Source organism: Embiotoca jacksoni, unplaced genomic scaffold (genome assembly GCF_022577435.1).
Source record: "Embiotoca jacksoni isolate LCO1_2020_lvr unplaced genomic scaffold, fEmbJac1.0.p SCAF_13, whole genome shotgun sequence".
Taxonomy (NCBI): Eukaryota; Metazoa; Chordata; class Actinopteri; family Embiotocidae; genus Embiotoca; species Embiotoca jacksoni.
The window spans coordinates 7,062,044-7,077,229 of NW_027185263.1; the positions used below are offsets into that span (position 1 = coordinate 7,062,044).

Here is a 15,186-nt window from a genome sequence, read left to right on the forward strand (position 1 = left end):
TGCTCAGCAAAAGAGGAGTAAGAAGTGCAAGGACATGGGCAGCCCTTTTAAATCCTTAGGCCAGTCCCTCCTCAGGTGCAGTCATCTAATGGAGAAACAGAGAAGCTGGACGAGCATCACAAACATATTTAGTTGTACTACTTTGAGGATCCTGCTACTCTTCCTTGATTTGTTTTAATTAGAGCTGTAATATTCTTGCTATGACAAATCAAAATGTATTCTGTGAGAAAAGATATATTAAACTTATAGCTGTGTGCTCATGGAACAAACCAAAGTCCAGCAAATTTGACTATATTAATTATTTACTGTATTCTTGTTTATACAACTGAATGATCAAATTATACAAGGAGAAAAACAGGAGGGATTATGTTCGGCTGCAGTTACTGTGTAGAGAAAATACAAACAAAGGCATTTAAGATTACAGGAGAGGTTTCTCCCTGTGTAGCATTTCAATTAAATGTTGGATGAAGAGCAGCAAAGTGTAATTTTGCAATATTCCATCAGAGAGATGCAAATACTCCAATATTTTGAATGTATTTTATTTGAGAATCAAACTGAACATGAACGATTTCTCACTTGATTCAGTAGAAGAAGAACTTTCACTTCCTCAGTGGCTAAACTCCACATACGTAACAGTATGTTTTGTTGAGAGCTTTGTCATGACTCCATTTGTCAGTTGTTGATTCGGATCCCTGTTTTCTGACTGATCCATGGGTAGTACCGCGAGACTCTGGTGTAGATGCCATACTTCCCCTCCTTGGCACACTCCTCCCCCCAGCTGACGATGCCTGTCAAAAACCAAGTGTTTTTGGAATTGGTGGCATGCGGCCCGCCACTGTCCCCCTGGCAGGAATCCTTCTGTCCATTGGGGAAGCCAGCGCAGAACATGGAGCGTGTGATTTGGTCTTGGCTGCTCTGTTTACACTTGGTTCGATCCACGTGGGGGACCTCCACCTTCTGAAGAGTGGTGGACTCGAGTCCCAGGAATTTGAGCCGCCCCCAGCCGCTCACCAGCGAGGTGGAGGAATCCCTCAGGAGGTTCTCTATAAAGTCTTTGGGGCCCAGGCAGATGGGACGCCGCTCGTTGGACAGTTCCACTGGATTGGCAAGCTTCAGTAGTGCAATGTCATGGTTGTACTTTGACCTGTTATAGTCATACAAGTGGTGGAGATGCTGCTCTAGTATCACGTAGTCTCGCTCTGGACCGTCAACCTGGTTTATATCATGTTCACCTGGAAGCATAGATTAAATTATATATATTAATACAGTATAATAAAGTGTGTGAAATGTGTGTGATGGATCTAGTGGTGTCTGAAATTATATTTTACTTGCTCAAAATTTGAGCAAACAACATGAAACTTCAAACACATCCAACCAAACAGTTTATCATTCATGAAGCTGAAAAGAAAAATGTCCATTACCTTAATCTCAACAACATTTTACTTTCAATTGGGATGATTACAAGCTGGTTATGTACTTTAGAGACATTTAGTAAGTTCGCAGGTAGCTTGAGTTTCTCTTACCCACTCTGACAAAGAAAACTTTTTTTCTGGCGTCGATCAGACAATGGGCAGCAGTGATGACCCATAATTCACTGAGCAGAGATCCTCCACAGAAGGGCTGCGCTCTTTGAAGCGTGACTGAGTGAGACATCAGGCTCACCTGCAAACACACACACTTCAATAAGCACAAAAAATGGCAGTGTTGCAACCTCAAGTAATGTGCAACAACCCTGTAACTTATATCTGAATATTCACATTTTCTCACTTCTCCACCGCTCCTCACCACTGCAGTCTATGTGGTCATCTCTTTACTGCTTAGGTATCTTTTTTTTTTTTTGCTGTGATATTTTTGCCTTTCATAGGTAACTTCCAGCAATTTTTTACTGCTCTGCACTACTATAAAGTTTAGGGATTTAGAAGAGACATTTAAAAACCAATGGTCAAAATTGAGCATCGGCAGCAATTCAAAATCCACTCAAATGTGGAATACAATCACATTTGCCCTTCTGCTCTTGAGTTATGGTATTGAATAATGAGCAAAAAAGTATTTCTGCACAAAAACATTTTCATATGAAATGACATCACTTCATCATTTTATCCTATTAGGTAATTAATTAACGTATGAATTCTTGAATTATGGCCACAAACATACTCTTTGAGGTCAGTGACCTTTGACATCCAAACTCCAATCATTTCATCCTTGAGTTCACGTGAACATTTGTGCCAAATTTGAAGATCCTTCCCAAAGGCCTTCCTGAGATATCACATTCACGAGAATGGTAAGGACATGTGGAGGGTCATGGCTATCATCTGACATTTTTCTGAACATTTGGAGGTTACTCCTCAGTCATTCCACTTTGTAGTCCACCTCCCTTGCTAGTTTCCTGCCCCACTGGCCAGGAAATGTTATAGAGAGATATTGGCAAGTTCATGCTCATTATGTACCTGTCCTGCAAAAATATTTATGAAAAAAACCCAAGCTCCTTTTTTTGAGGGTGGGAAATCAAAATGAGAATATCCATCTGTCAATATAATGGATTTGTTTCCACCCATCTCTCCATTCTGGATCTCATACCTGCCAAGGTATCTCTCCACGAATGGCCTCATTGCCTCCCACAATCCTCTGGTCAACATTGTCTTTAGCTTTGATAGAGGGGAGAGTGGGGGAAGCCCAGTAGAACTGCTGCTTCTCTTCTGTGGGTGTTTCAGTGACACTCCTCGCATCTGCAAGGCTGTCAACAACGTCAGCTGCATTTAGAATGAGGCTTGAATCTGTCTTCATTGAACGTATGTCTACCGTAGAGACAAGAGAGATGTTGACCTGGTCTGAATCATTCATGGGGAGGTCGTAGTAATCATAGAACCCTAAGTCTTCATCAGGGTAGTCTTCCTGCAGTGCATCACTGGAATTGCTCTTCGTTTCAGGGGAGGATACTGTATTTGATGACTGCAGGGGTGTCATGGATCTGCCGGCAAGGCCAGAGGGCAAGATCACTTTACCACAGCTGAACGTAACTGAAGGAACATAAAGGCAAAACAAAAAGGGAGATGTTTAACTTTTGTCTCTCATAAGCTATTATATATAAATATCAATCACTCTTTTTTTTTTTTATAGTACACACTGTACTTCCTTCAGATCTTTTGTCACATGCTGAGGTTTCAAAGCAGCAAACAACTAGTTTTACATTCTAACACATTTACTTGATGGCATAAAATTAGTGTTTTTGGTTTTTTTAAACTCTGAATGTTAAGTAAATGTGGCACTATTATGTGCATATGCCAAGATGTATGGTTTTTATTTTGGAGTACATGTGAAAACCAATATTTCCAAATTTTGGAAAACTCATTTCTGGCACACCAGCCTCAAAAAGCACATCGGTCAGTGTGAACCACTCCAAACTGTTGGCAGGTCGAAACCATTTTAACCAATAGGGCACGCTGGACCACCCCCTGTCTTTTAATGGGCTCTCTCAGCTCTATTTATTTTCCATTTCAAATCATATATAAACTAAACAATGACTACTTTTAACAAGACAATATGTGAACATTAAACATGTCATATTAATTTTGCCCTGTTCTAGCGACAAGACACCGGAACCCCCATCGGACACGAACATGGACTCTCCCATAGGACCAGGAAGCGCTCACAGAAACACTCGCTCCATGCGAGACGCCAGCGTCTTATGTACAGTTTATAGTCAACTCAGTAGACTGCTTGAGACCTCGTATAGTCACGATGACGACAGCCCATAAAGCATATGCAAAGGCACCGACCAATCCTCTGTCCCTCTCCAACTAAAAGAGGTGCCCAGTCTCCACTCCTAAAACAGACCAACGTGATTCTTCCAGGCCGCCCGGCCGCTCAATGCCCTCTTTTATTCCAGCAGGATCCTCCACAGTCCACACCCTCTGACACAGGTGAAAGTAATCAGTCATTAATGCTCTCAGGTGCGCGGGAAATCTCCTCCCCAGGTGTTCACAGGGAGATTGAAACCCTCCCACACAACTCCTGCTTTACTATCTCTAAGCATTTCTGTCACTTGTTTTTATTGTTTAAAAACACTGAATGCTGGTTGATTACCTTACTGTTCCAGTTTGCATGCGTACCTCGTACCGTAGTTTTAAATATACCTGTCTTGAGCTGGCGTGCTGTCTCCATAGACTGTATATGAAAGCTGGCTTTGGATACCGTACAAGTTAGCTCTTCAGTAGCAACCATCGCCATAGTCTCATTACTTGCTGTGTTGTTTGCTCGATATCATGGTGTTTGTCTGTTTAAGTGTTTGTGAAGTGTTTTATTTATTCCAGTGTGCGGATGAGCCGCAGACTGTGGTATTTGTCCTTAGAAATACAACAGGATGGACAAAAGACCTGAACAACTTCTCTCCTGAATGCCGTGGATGGTTTATCGTTTTATGGTTTTATTTCACCTGTTGGATTGCAGCTCTTCTTGTCAGGCCCAAGACTGTAACCAGCTGCACACTGACACACTAGTTCGGTTCCCTGCATCACACAGAAATGGGAACATCCACCGTTGTTGACCGAACACTGCTTGGTCAATTCTGGAAAAGTCAGGAAAACAAGAATTATTCACTTTTACGTGTTAGTCTTAATCACCCTTTGCACCTGTGTGTGTGTGTGTGTGTGTGTGTGTGTGTGTGTGTGTGTGTGTGTGTGTGTTTTAGCTAAAAGAAAGTAAATACCCTTTCTTAGAGGGTTTTTTTTTTTTTTTTTTACATCGGGTGTGTCACTTACTGATCTCACAGCTTTTGCCGCTGAAGTTTGGGTTGCACCAACAAACATAAGTGTTGAGTCCATCTTCACACGTAGCTCCATTCTGGCAGGGGGATGGGTTACACTGGTCCCCGTCTACACACAAGCATAAAACATGCACACACAACATGTTTAAAGGTGATTATAGGCTTTTTACGTTCTTAGTAACAATGAGAACTTTGTTCATTTGTCTGACCAATATATCCCGCCCAGAATTCCATCTGAAAGAGAAACACTGACATTAATGACAAACCTCAGAGTTTTGGCATTATGCACACTTTATTAGAGTAAGATATTGAACTGTGTGTGTGTATGTGTGTGCAACCTACAGTTTTCTCATCATTCTCAAACACCTCCCTGGCCTCCTCCATCGAGCAGGCTTCCTCCCGACATTCCCGCTCCAGGTTGCTTTTCTGAAGAATCTCTTCAAGATGGCCGCTGTTGTACCTGCGCAGGCGACGCAGCACCGTGTGCGCCGTCTGCTGGGACACAAACAAGGCGCCTAAAATGATAAAAAAAACAAAAAAAAACAAACAGAAAGACAAAAATGTTGACAGTATTCTTCAGTGTTCCTTAAAACTAATTTAAGGCGATATCAGGATTTAATACAGTATGTTATTTTAACGGCACGCTGAGTGAAATGTCCCCCAGTAGTCCTATTAAAAGATGTGTTGTTGTGTCATCATAAATCTACATAACTCCGACAGATGACACCCTTCTCCAGCACCGACCTAATTTACATTTAATCTGCTTTAAAATGCTGCTCCTACCGAAGCAAAGAGCTCCCATTTTGCAGCTTTATATATCCACGTTGTATCTGCTCCGGCTGACCCACGCTGTCTCATCTCATCAGCCATCATCCATACCCGTCTAACTCCATTAGTCTCACAAAGAACCACCACTTGTACATGGAACTTTTCCATTCTGTCGTCTGACCAAATGTGTCTTTAAAAAGCATCAACGTGTTGTCGGCTTTCACAATAAATTGTCTAAAAATACATTTTACATTGTTTATCAGAGACAAAACATATCAACATGACATGCAAAAATTTCACTTTATGTCTTTCCCTGAATCTCTAAAAGCTCACAAGTACAACTCGCCTTATTTCAAAGAAACAAACATTTCTTCTGTAACGCCTCGAGCATGTGGATGGACAGTGGAGGGTGGTGCTGGACCAGTTTTCATAATTTAATGAACATTTTGATACTTTGTTTTTGCTATGAAAACATCAGAATCTCTTGCAACATGCCTCCACTTTTCTTTACGGCAACTCCAGATTTTTAAACCTACAATTGATGAGCGGTTAATAATAAGTACAATATTACTTTAAGAGTTGAGGTCAGTGACTGGGCCTCTAGAAACAGTCCGATGGTTAACTGCTTGGCCCTCTTAACTTAAGCTCTGAACTTTTACTGCCTCCTGACTCTCCAATCAATACCTGCTGTCCGCTGTTGTTTACCTCTGTTTTCCTCTGCGATTTCAGCAGCCAGGCCATTTATCTCCAGCAGTAAACCAGCGGTGAAAATCATGAAACACACTCTGGCCATCTTGTCGTTTGTCAGCTCTCTGTCTGGTTTTGACACGAGAGCCAAAGCAGTGCTGGAAAGGCTAATCCAGCACTCCAAAGTACAGCAACACACTGTTTACTCACCTGTGTGGCCGTGGAGTATGCTGTTTGTTTGTGTGTGTGTGTGTGTGTGTGTGTGTGTGTGTGTGTGTGTGTGTGTTGACATTAGCATCTGTTAATCATGTTGTTTACCATGATGAGTCTTGTCCGATAAGCAGCTTTTGGAGCGTAGCTTACGTGAGGGTTTGTACTTCTGTATTTGTGTGGAACCTCACATAACATAAATCTAACTTTCACCTGAACTTTCAGTGAAACTGTTGAACTAAGAAGAAAGAACCTATTTTTTTCTTTGACAAACAAAAAGGTGAATGTATTAGCGTCACACAGAATTGAGGTGCGGTCAAAGGGTTCTGAGACGGTTCTGTTATGAGGTGTGAAGATAAACGGACCCAAATGCAGACACACAGCAAAGTCTCTTTGGAACCAGGTATTTATTTCTCCCAGGCAGTGAGCGCAAACAGGAAAACACACCAAAAGTCTGAGTCCCAATCTGAGCCGGAAGTTGGCTCCTCCGCGAACGCGGCTGGCAGGCTGATGGACGGACGGACAGGCAGGCAGAACGCAGCGGGGTGTGGCTTCGCTGGGGAATCTCGATGCTTCTCCACAGCAAGCGGCAGGCTGATGTGGCTTGGTGGGAATCCCGCGGTTCTCCACCAGCGCAGCTGATTGGCAGGATCGACTGTGTGACGTCCGCCTACACAGGATGGCCAAACCTTCGACAGCTGATCTCCGAGGAACAAACTGGAAGGTTTCTTCATACAGGTGATACCCGTGGCTCGACACTGGACGGAAAGGCAGGGTCGACTGTGTGACGCTCGAAGCTCGACACAGGATTGCCAAGATTGCAGCAGATGATCTCAGAGGAACGATCTGTAACCTTCTTCGTTCTGGTGAACGGCAGGTAGGCAGGAAACAAAACGGGAGTCAGAACCGGAAACTCTCAATGAGCCGGAGGGTTTAACGAACTGGTGACTATGGGTTTCAGGAGAGAGACATGGAAGACAGGGTGGATTCTCATGGAGGTAGGTAACTGTAACTTGACTGTGACGGGGTTGATGATTGCGGTGATAGGGAAGGAGCCAATGAATCTAGGGGACAGCTTCTTCGACTCTGTGCGAAGGGGGATGTCCCTTGTTGAGAGCCAAACTTGTTGTCCGGGCCGGTACACAGGAGCGGGAACCCGGCGTCAATCTGTCACCCTTTTATTTTGCTCCGCTGTGCGGAGTAGGGCGGCACGAGTCTCTCTCCACACCCGCCTACAATGGCGGGCATGGATCTGGACCGAAGGAACTGCCACTTCAACCTCCTGGCTAGGGAACAGGGGAGGTTGATAGCCCAGGGAGATCTCGAAGGGGGATAGTCCAGTGGCAGCGGAGGTGTGCGAGTTGTAGGCGTACTCCACCCACGGGCGGTGACGGCTCCAGGATGCGGGGTTGGTGGTGGTCACACAACGAAGGATGGCCTCCAGCTCTTGGTTCAGCCTCTCTGTTTGTCCATTTGTCTGGGGGTGGAACCCTGAGGAGAGGCTGGCTGTGGCTCCGATGGTCCGACAAAAAGCCTTCCAGACCTGGGAGGTGAATTGCGGACCTCTGTTCGAGACAATGTCCGTGGGGATGCCGTGGAGCCACATGACGTGCTGGGTCAGCAGGTCAGCAGTCTCCCGGGCTGATGGGAGCTTAGTGAGAGGGATAAAGTGTGCTGCCTTGGAAAAACGGTCAACAATAGTTAAAATGACCGTGTTGTTGTCAGACGGGGTAAAACCAGTGACGAAGTCCAGGGCGATATGGGACCATGGGCGTTGGGGAATGGGCAGAGGTCGTAGTAACCCCACAGGGGGTCGGTGCGAGGCCTTGTTTCGGGCGCACATGGTGCAGGCCCATACATAAGCCCAGGAGTCCTCCTCGAGGGACGGCTACCAGGAGGTCCGACGAAGCCAGTTGATGGTCTGGCAGATCCCCGGGTGGCTGGAGAGCCAGGACTCGTGGGCCCATCGCAGAACCCTGGAACGAACAGAGGGTCTGGGGGACCCCCTCCGGGGTCAGGTTGGGTGCGCTGGGCCTCACGCACTGCAGTCTCGATCTCCCAGGTAAGGGAACCAAGCACGCAGGAGGGGGGTAGGATGGTGTCAGGTTTAAGACTTCCATCGTCCGGGGCAAACTGACAGGAGAGTGCATCAGGCTTAGTGTTCTTGTGCCCCGGACGATAGGTGATCGTGAAATTAAAACGGGCGAAAAACTGCCCATCGAGCCTGACGAGAGTTGAGGCGTCTGGCGGTGTGTATATATTCCAGGTTCTTATGATCCGTGAGGACCACAAAAGGATGCACTGATCCTTCCAGCCAGTGCCTCCACTCCTCCAATGCTAACTTCATGGCTAGCAGTTTGCAGTCTCCCACGGCGTAGTTCTGCTGGGCTGGGGAGAGTCTTCGGGAGAAGAAGGCACAGGGAGGGAGCTTTGAGTCGGGGCCCAAACGCTGGGACAGCACTGCCCCGACTCCAGTGTCCGAGGTATCCACCTCGACAACAAACTGAAGACTCTCGTCGGGATGTACCAGGATGGGTGCCGAGGCGAATCGCTCCTTAAGGGCCAGAAAAGCCCGATTGGCCTCGGGAGTCCAAGTAAAGTCCACCTTGGTGGAGGTGAGACGAGTCAAAGGAAGAGCCGTCTGACTGTAGTCCTGGATGAACCGCCTGTAGAAATTGGCGAACCCCAGGAACTCCTGAAGCTTCTTATGGGAGGAGGGCACAGGCCATTCGGTCACTGCTCTGACCTTCTCTGGGTCCTTTCTGACCTGGCCCTCCTCGATGAAAAACCCCAGAAACTGGACAGATGGGACGTGGAAGTCGCATTTCTCCGCTTTGACAAACAGCCGATTCTCTAGAAGCCGCTGGAGGACTTGGCTAACGTGGTGACAGTGCTCCTGGGGGGTGGTAGAGTATATGAGTATGTCGTCCAAGTAGACAAACACTAACCGGTTTAGGAAGTCTCTGAGGACGTCATTGACTAGGGCCTGGAAGACGGCAGGGGCATTGGTCAGGCCGAAGGGCATGGTGATCGGGGGGGTAAAACAGAGGAAAACATACTAGGATCAGACAGGAATCCTAACAGGTTCTTGTTTCGCTTCAACAAAGCACATCACAGTTACGTGCACAGAGCAGGGGGGAAGTTTTCCAAGTTTTGAGTTAAAAATGTTTTTGTGACCACTGATACAAGTACATTTGTGATTTTCCATGGACCTGAAACGTACGCAGACTGCACACACCCGAGTTTGTCTCGAATGTTTGGGGAACAGAAAGAAGTCACAGGGAGCTGAATGTAAGGAGTAAGGGTGGTAGCGAGCGATGATTGTGTTGCTGCAGGCGAAATTCTTGTTGTTTGTTGGAGAACCAAAGTGCCATCACGCCACAGTTCAGGTCTTTTGCGCTGAATGTGTTCTCTCAAGACGCTTTCAGAACATTACAGTCGAGCTCGGTGTCGACAGTCTGACCAGAGGGGACAAATTCACGGTGCGCAACCTGGTGATTGTCGAAGAAAATCCACCTGCTCTCGCTCTTGACCTGACATGACCTGTCTTGGACAGTGACGTTGTGACTTTGTTGAAACGCAAATGCCACTCAAAACACCTCACGCTGCTCATTTTGTCATAGCCGTCGATTTTCTGATGCATTTCAAGGGTCTCATTTGCCAAAATACAGAGTTTGAAACCAAATTTGATGTGCGCCCTCTGGTAATGTCCTTGTTCAAATTGCAAATGTGTACATGTGGTCACAAAAATGTGCGTAACTTGGGTGTTGATGTGGGTCAAGTGCCGAAACTTGGAATACTTACTCATGAAAGTTAAAGCCCCCCCCCCCCCCCCCCCCTGCTCCATGCACATCATCATGCTGCGCTCCGTTCATGCACAACAGGAACAGTCTCAGAATAGTTTGATTGCACCTTGAATTCTTGTTTAACTGACGTTACCTTGCCAGCTTTCTGTATTTCTGACTGATTTCTATTTGTGCTCTTGTTACATTTTGCTTTAGTTCATGATGCCATGACTTTCACTTGTGCTGACTGTGGGTGCTGTTCACAAAAAATTCAAAAGCTCACTTTAACTCTGAAATCAAGTCTTAATCCTCTGTGATGATCAAATGTCCTCACTTTACAAAAATGCACACTGAAACTACTCACAAAATAGATATACAAAAACACACACACATACACTCACAAACACACACATATGACTAATGCATCCAGATTTTAAACTGTACCATCATTTGAGTGGATAAATGTTACTGATCTAAGCAGGAAAATCAGCTTAAATCCATTTAGATACAGCAGAAGAGAACCAAATGGTAATACAAAATGCTCGGATAGTGTGGCAATTCACACACTGAAGTAAAGAACACACCATCTCCAAGCTTCGTGTTGAATATTGGAAGCTGTTTGATTCCAGTGCGAGTTACACAGGGTGTGGCGAAGGACAAATCACTTTGATTGACAGCTAAGTCAGCTGGCCTTGAGCCAACACTTCCATTGGTCTTGTGCTGATTTATTGGCTGAGGGTGATTTAAATGGGGTAAGGAGGGGGTTGTTGCTTCCCTCTTTTTACTGCAACTTATGTCGGCCTTAAAATTCATCCTGCTTGCAAACTAGATTTTACAGCCGGAAGAAACTGAGGGACGATAACAATTAGCACGTTCACTGTCCCTTTGGTAACAATTATGATTAGATCACGACCTGCTAATTAGTGTCCTGGGACCAGATCTCAGTGCTGTGAACAGTAGCTAGGCAGTGGAGGAGGGGGCCACCGACGTCAAAAGTGTCAGATGTAAATGCACAGAAAGAGGCAGGAACAAGTGGGTTAAACCCTGGATGGTGGAAAAGCTTGCCATCCGTGTTCATAATCTCACATGACATGTCCATCTCATTATATAACCTGAAATCTTCATTGTGAGCAGAGTAAACTGCAAATTGGGAAGTAAAAATAGGCATAAAAATGTATTTTCTACAAAGAGAACAAAAATCATGAAGGTGGGGGAAACAGTTATGGCAAGTTTGGATGAGCACTATTATTTTTTTCAGTAGTTGTGTATCTTTTTTGGTGTCATTTCTGCTGGCAACATTTAAAATTAATATTTCTTGTGTTTTGTTTGTGTTTTGTTGTGTTTACAAGCATGTATACGTTCTGCCATGATGAGCTATGTTCAGTATTATCTCAGGGGGTTTCGGTTTTCTCCTCAGTGAGATGTATTAAGATGATTGGCCAGTGTAAACTGGAAAGACTTTCAGTGCTGCTTTTGGTCATCCATCTAATTGTTAAGCTGGGTGTTATAAAATATGATGTAGACGATAAAGACTGCAGGCTCTAGATGCAGGCCGAGTAAATCCATAGCCTCTTTTTTTTTTCTCACGTTGCCCTTTCATCAGTGAATACAAAAGTGTCCTCGTACTCCCCTGTATAATCATACAGCTGTTTTACAGTGGGTGTTTGACTCATGAGGTTAACGTGTCTTTAATTCCCGTTCCCTCAACAACACAGATTGGTGTACAGCTGACCTCAGACTAGCTCACTGTGCAGAATAATCAGTATGACTGACAAGTGCAGAGAAGAATCTGACTCACATACCTGAGGATTTTGATGGATTTTTCTGAATTGGCTCCAGGCACAATGTTTCCACTGCGTCAAACAAGGAGACGTTTGTCACATACGAAAACACGCTGGAGGATATTTAGCTGAAGACGTGAACATTTTTCAGAGGTGGTTTGATTTAATACATTTAACACTTCTATGCTCGACATTTCGTCTGTTATTATCTGACTTGGTGTGATCTGAATAACCCTCCAAATCTGTTCCTCCAAAGAGGATTTCAAAAAAAGCTATTTGACAGTTACAAGTGATTGGAGAAAAAAAAAAAAAAAAAAAAAAATCGCAATTATTTGTATGACAATTAATAATCAACTTGAATTTTATGATTTTAACTACTTAACTACTACTACTAAAATAGTCATGTTGCTTCTACTGTACCTACATTTGAGTGCTAATAGGAGCCAGCCAGGATTTCATTGATACCTTTATATATTGCTACAAAATAACACTGTCAATCAAACGCTGTATTATAAAGTGTTGAGCTTTATTATTTAATGCTGTAACTGCATCTAAATGTATTGATGTTACTTATCTATTTGCATGTATTTTACATTTCTCTGAGCATTTTATCAGGGTGGGTTCTACTGATGGGAACAGGAACAGACTTATGTGGCACTTTTTGTTGGAATAGAGCAGCTGGTCCCAGATCAGTAATCCTCCAGGGGTGGCTCTGGCACACGGCCAGCTGTTCTTTGGTCTGCTGGCTCATTTAGTCAAAAAGCCACTATGACTTGATGTCACAGACCTGTTATGCAAGAGTCAGGCAAACTCGTCATGAGACCATGTAAAAGATGCCGTGAGACTTGCTGACAGGATGAACATGCTGCGGTAAAGAGTCATTCAGGGAACATAAATCTTTAACAAAACACAGTGACATCATTTCTCCCATTGCAGGACATTTCATTGAAGCAAATAATTCTATTCATGATCATCAGTGCATGGGAATGCAATGAGGGGGGAGATAACTTTGAGAGGAAGCAGCTTTAAAGAGGCTTTCTAAATATACTTGAAGAGGCCTGAGGTGTTCGATTCTTTTATTATTATTTTTTTACCAGAACTGGAATATTTTACAAATATTTATTATTTTAACTATTTGAAATTCATTTCATTAAAATATTTAATTTATAAATTTACAATTTTATTTTATTTTATTTCAATTTGGGGCTCAGAGTAAGTATTTATCTTTAACTTAATACATTTCATTTTTATGTATTTTTAACCGATTTATTTATATTGCTAATAAAAACAATATATATTTTCAATATTCCTCAGTCAGTGTAATGCCACAGTGTTCTTATAATCTGCTCCGCGTGTTTCATTTTTATAGTCCCTGATTTGTTAGTAATCAGCACATGATGCTGCCTATCAGTTGAGAAGAGATTGGACTGTGACAATAAATGACTGAGCCTGCATACTGATGAAGGCAAAATGCCTAAAAGGCCAAAATGTTTGTACTTCCCCCTCTGCATTAAGAAAGAACAAAATAATGCACATTTAAAAAATTATATGTTGTCCCCTTCGTGTGAACCAGTTTACCTTCAGCTGAAGTTCATGGACCTTCTTGGTTGCTTGCTGGGTGCACCTTTAGAAATAATGGAAAAACATATAGCATTGGTAATACAACTTTTGAAGCAAAAGCCATGTATAGGCTTCTTGTAGTCAAAGTTTTTGTCTTCATCACATGAGCAACATCACTTTATTTTTAGAATAGGACATGGACAGGAACTTAATGGAATTAATTAAGGAATTACAGAGACAATCTATTTACAGCCAGATATTAAATATCAGGACACACAGAGCCTCCCTGTGGCTCTTTATGCTTACTTTCTGTTACCCACTGTATTAGATCATTTACAGTAAATAACGAGGGTCCGAGTGACGTACATTTCATCATCAGAAAGTGTACGTGGGGGGCTCTGTGCAGACATCTGTCACTGACAGATCCGTATCCTAATGTTTTACACTTCTTTTTTCAGATGTTGAAGGCATGACCCGCTTTACTCTGCCTCTGATTGGCTACGGTGGCATTGTTACCTTAAGTCATCATCCTCATGCCAAACACTAACAAATCAGATTTATTGTATGGATCACTCATTGAAATGTACCTCTAATTTGTTTGGGACTGCGCAGCCACTACACTACAGGGGGCACCAACTGCACATGTGCTGGAAAACCAAAATGAATTTGGTTCAAGAGAGGCTCTGTGAAAAGGTCCGTCGCCACCAGCATCTATTCGTCTTTACAGCAATATCAAGAAAATCAAATGCGCAATGATACACGGAGAATAGTTTGGGAATAGGTATTCTTGTGCACGCCATTCTTCCTTGCATGTCTGAAATTTGTCCTCCAAGCTGACTCCAGAAAGTAGGATAGACAGAACTACTAAGTGTCTGCACCTGTCCGTCCACGTTTCCGCCAAGGAGTATATTCAGGCACTTGTGCTCTCTACGGCAGAAGAAATAAACAAAAACAAAAGAGTAAACAGGGTTAAAAACTCAATGAAATAAAAAGGCAAACTGACCTTGAACGGGTGATGCTCATCAAGTTTCAAGTATTTAAATTGAAATGTATGAAATAAAAAAGGTAGATTTACGCACACACGGGGAGGTCACATTGACCACTTTCTTATTAGTCATCAAGTCTGATGTTTTAAATGTTAATAAGTCATGAATAAAGGCTTGTGAGGTTTTTAGTCACTATTTTCTAATAAGACATCAGCTCAGAAAGTCAATTTAAATCATGAATCAGGAGTCACAAGTGTCTCACTTAACAAGAAGACATCCAATTCCACTTACAAACGTTAGCAGTAATAACCTGGGCAGAGAGCACTTTCTAATAGCAGTCAGCAGTAGTCACCTGCTGTGATAACAGAACTTAAATAATTGGTCTGTGAATGTTAACAATGCTGGTAATACAATTATTGGATCTAGTGATTACTGCTTATCTCCAGTACACAGGTTGTCTAATTGATAGTGGGAGGCTACTTTTTTTTAATTTTTTTTTTAATTGCTATTCGTATGATTTCCATTTGTAAACACATCCTTGCTTCGCGCGCGCACGTTTCCTCACTTGTGACATCCTCCTTTGTCTCTGAATGTGCGAGTGCAGCGTTGGCGCGTGCGTGTCTGGGAGCAGCTCCTGCTGGCGAATG

General features: G+C 43.5%; 1 protein-coding gene across 1 annotated transcript; it reads right to left on the reverse strand.

The window, feature by feature from the left end:
* Positions 1–523: 523 nt before the first annotated feature.
* Positions 524–6,358, reverse strand: f9b (coagulation factor IXb). The gene is made up of 8 exons (XM_069146107.1): positions 6,236–6,358; positions 5,105–5,277; positions 4,972–4,996; positions 4,758–4,871; positions 4,433–4,564; positions 2,578–3,017; positions 1,524–1,662; positions 524–1,232 (listed from the first exon to the last, which is right to left on the reverse strand). Exons 1-8 carry the CDS (start codon positions 6,321–6,323, stop codon positions 673–675), a joined length of 1,671 nt encoding a protein of 556 aa, XP_069002208.1. The 5' UTR covers positions 6,324–6,358; the 3' UTR covers positions 524–672.
* Positions 6,359–15,186: the final 8,828 nt, after the last annotated feature.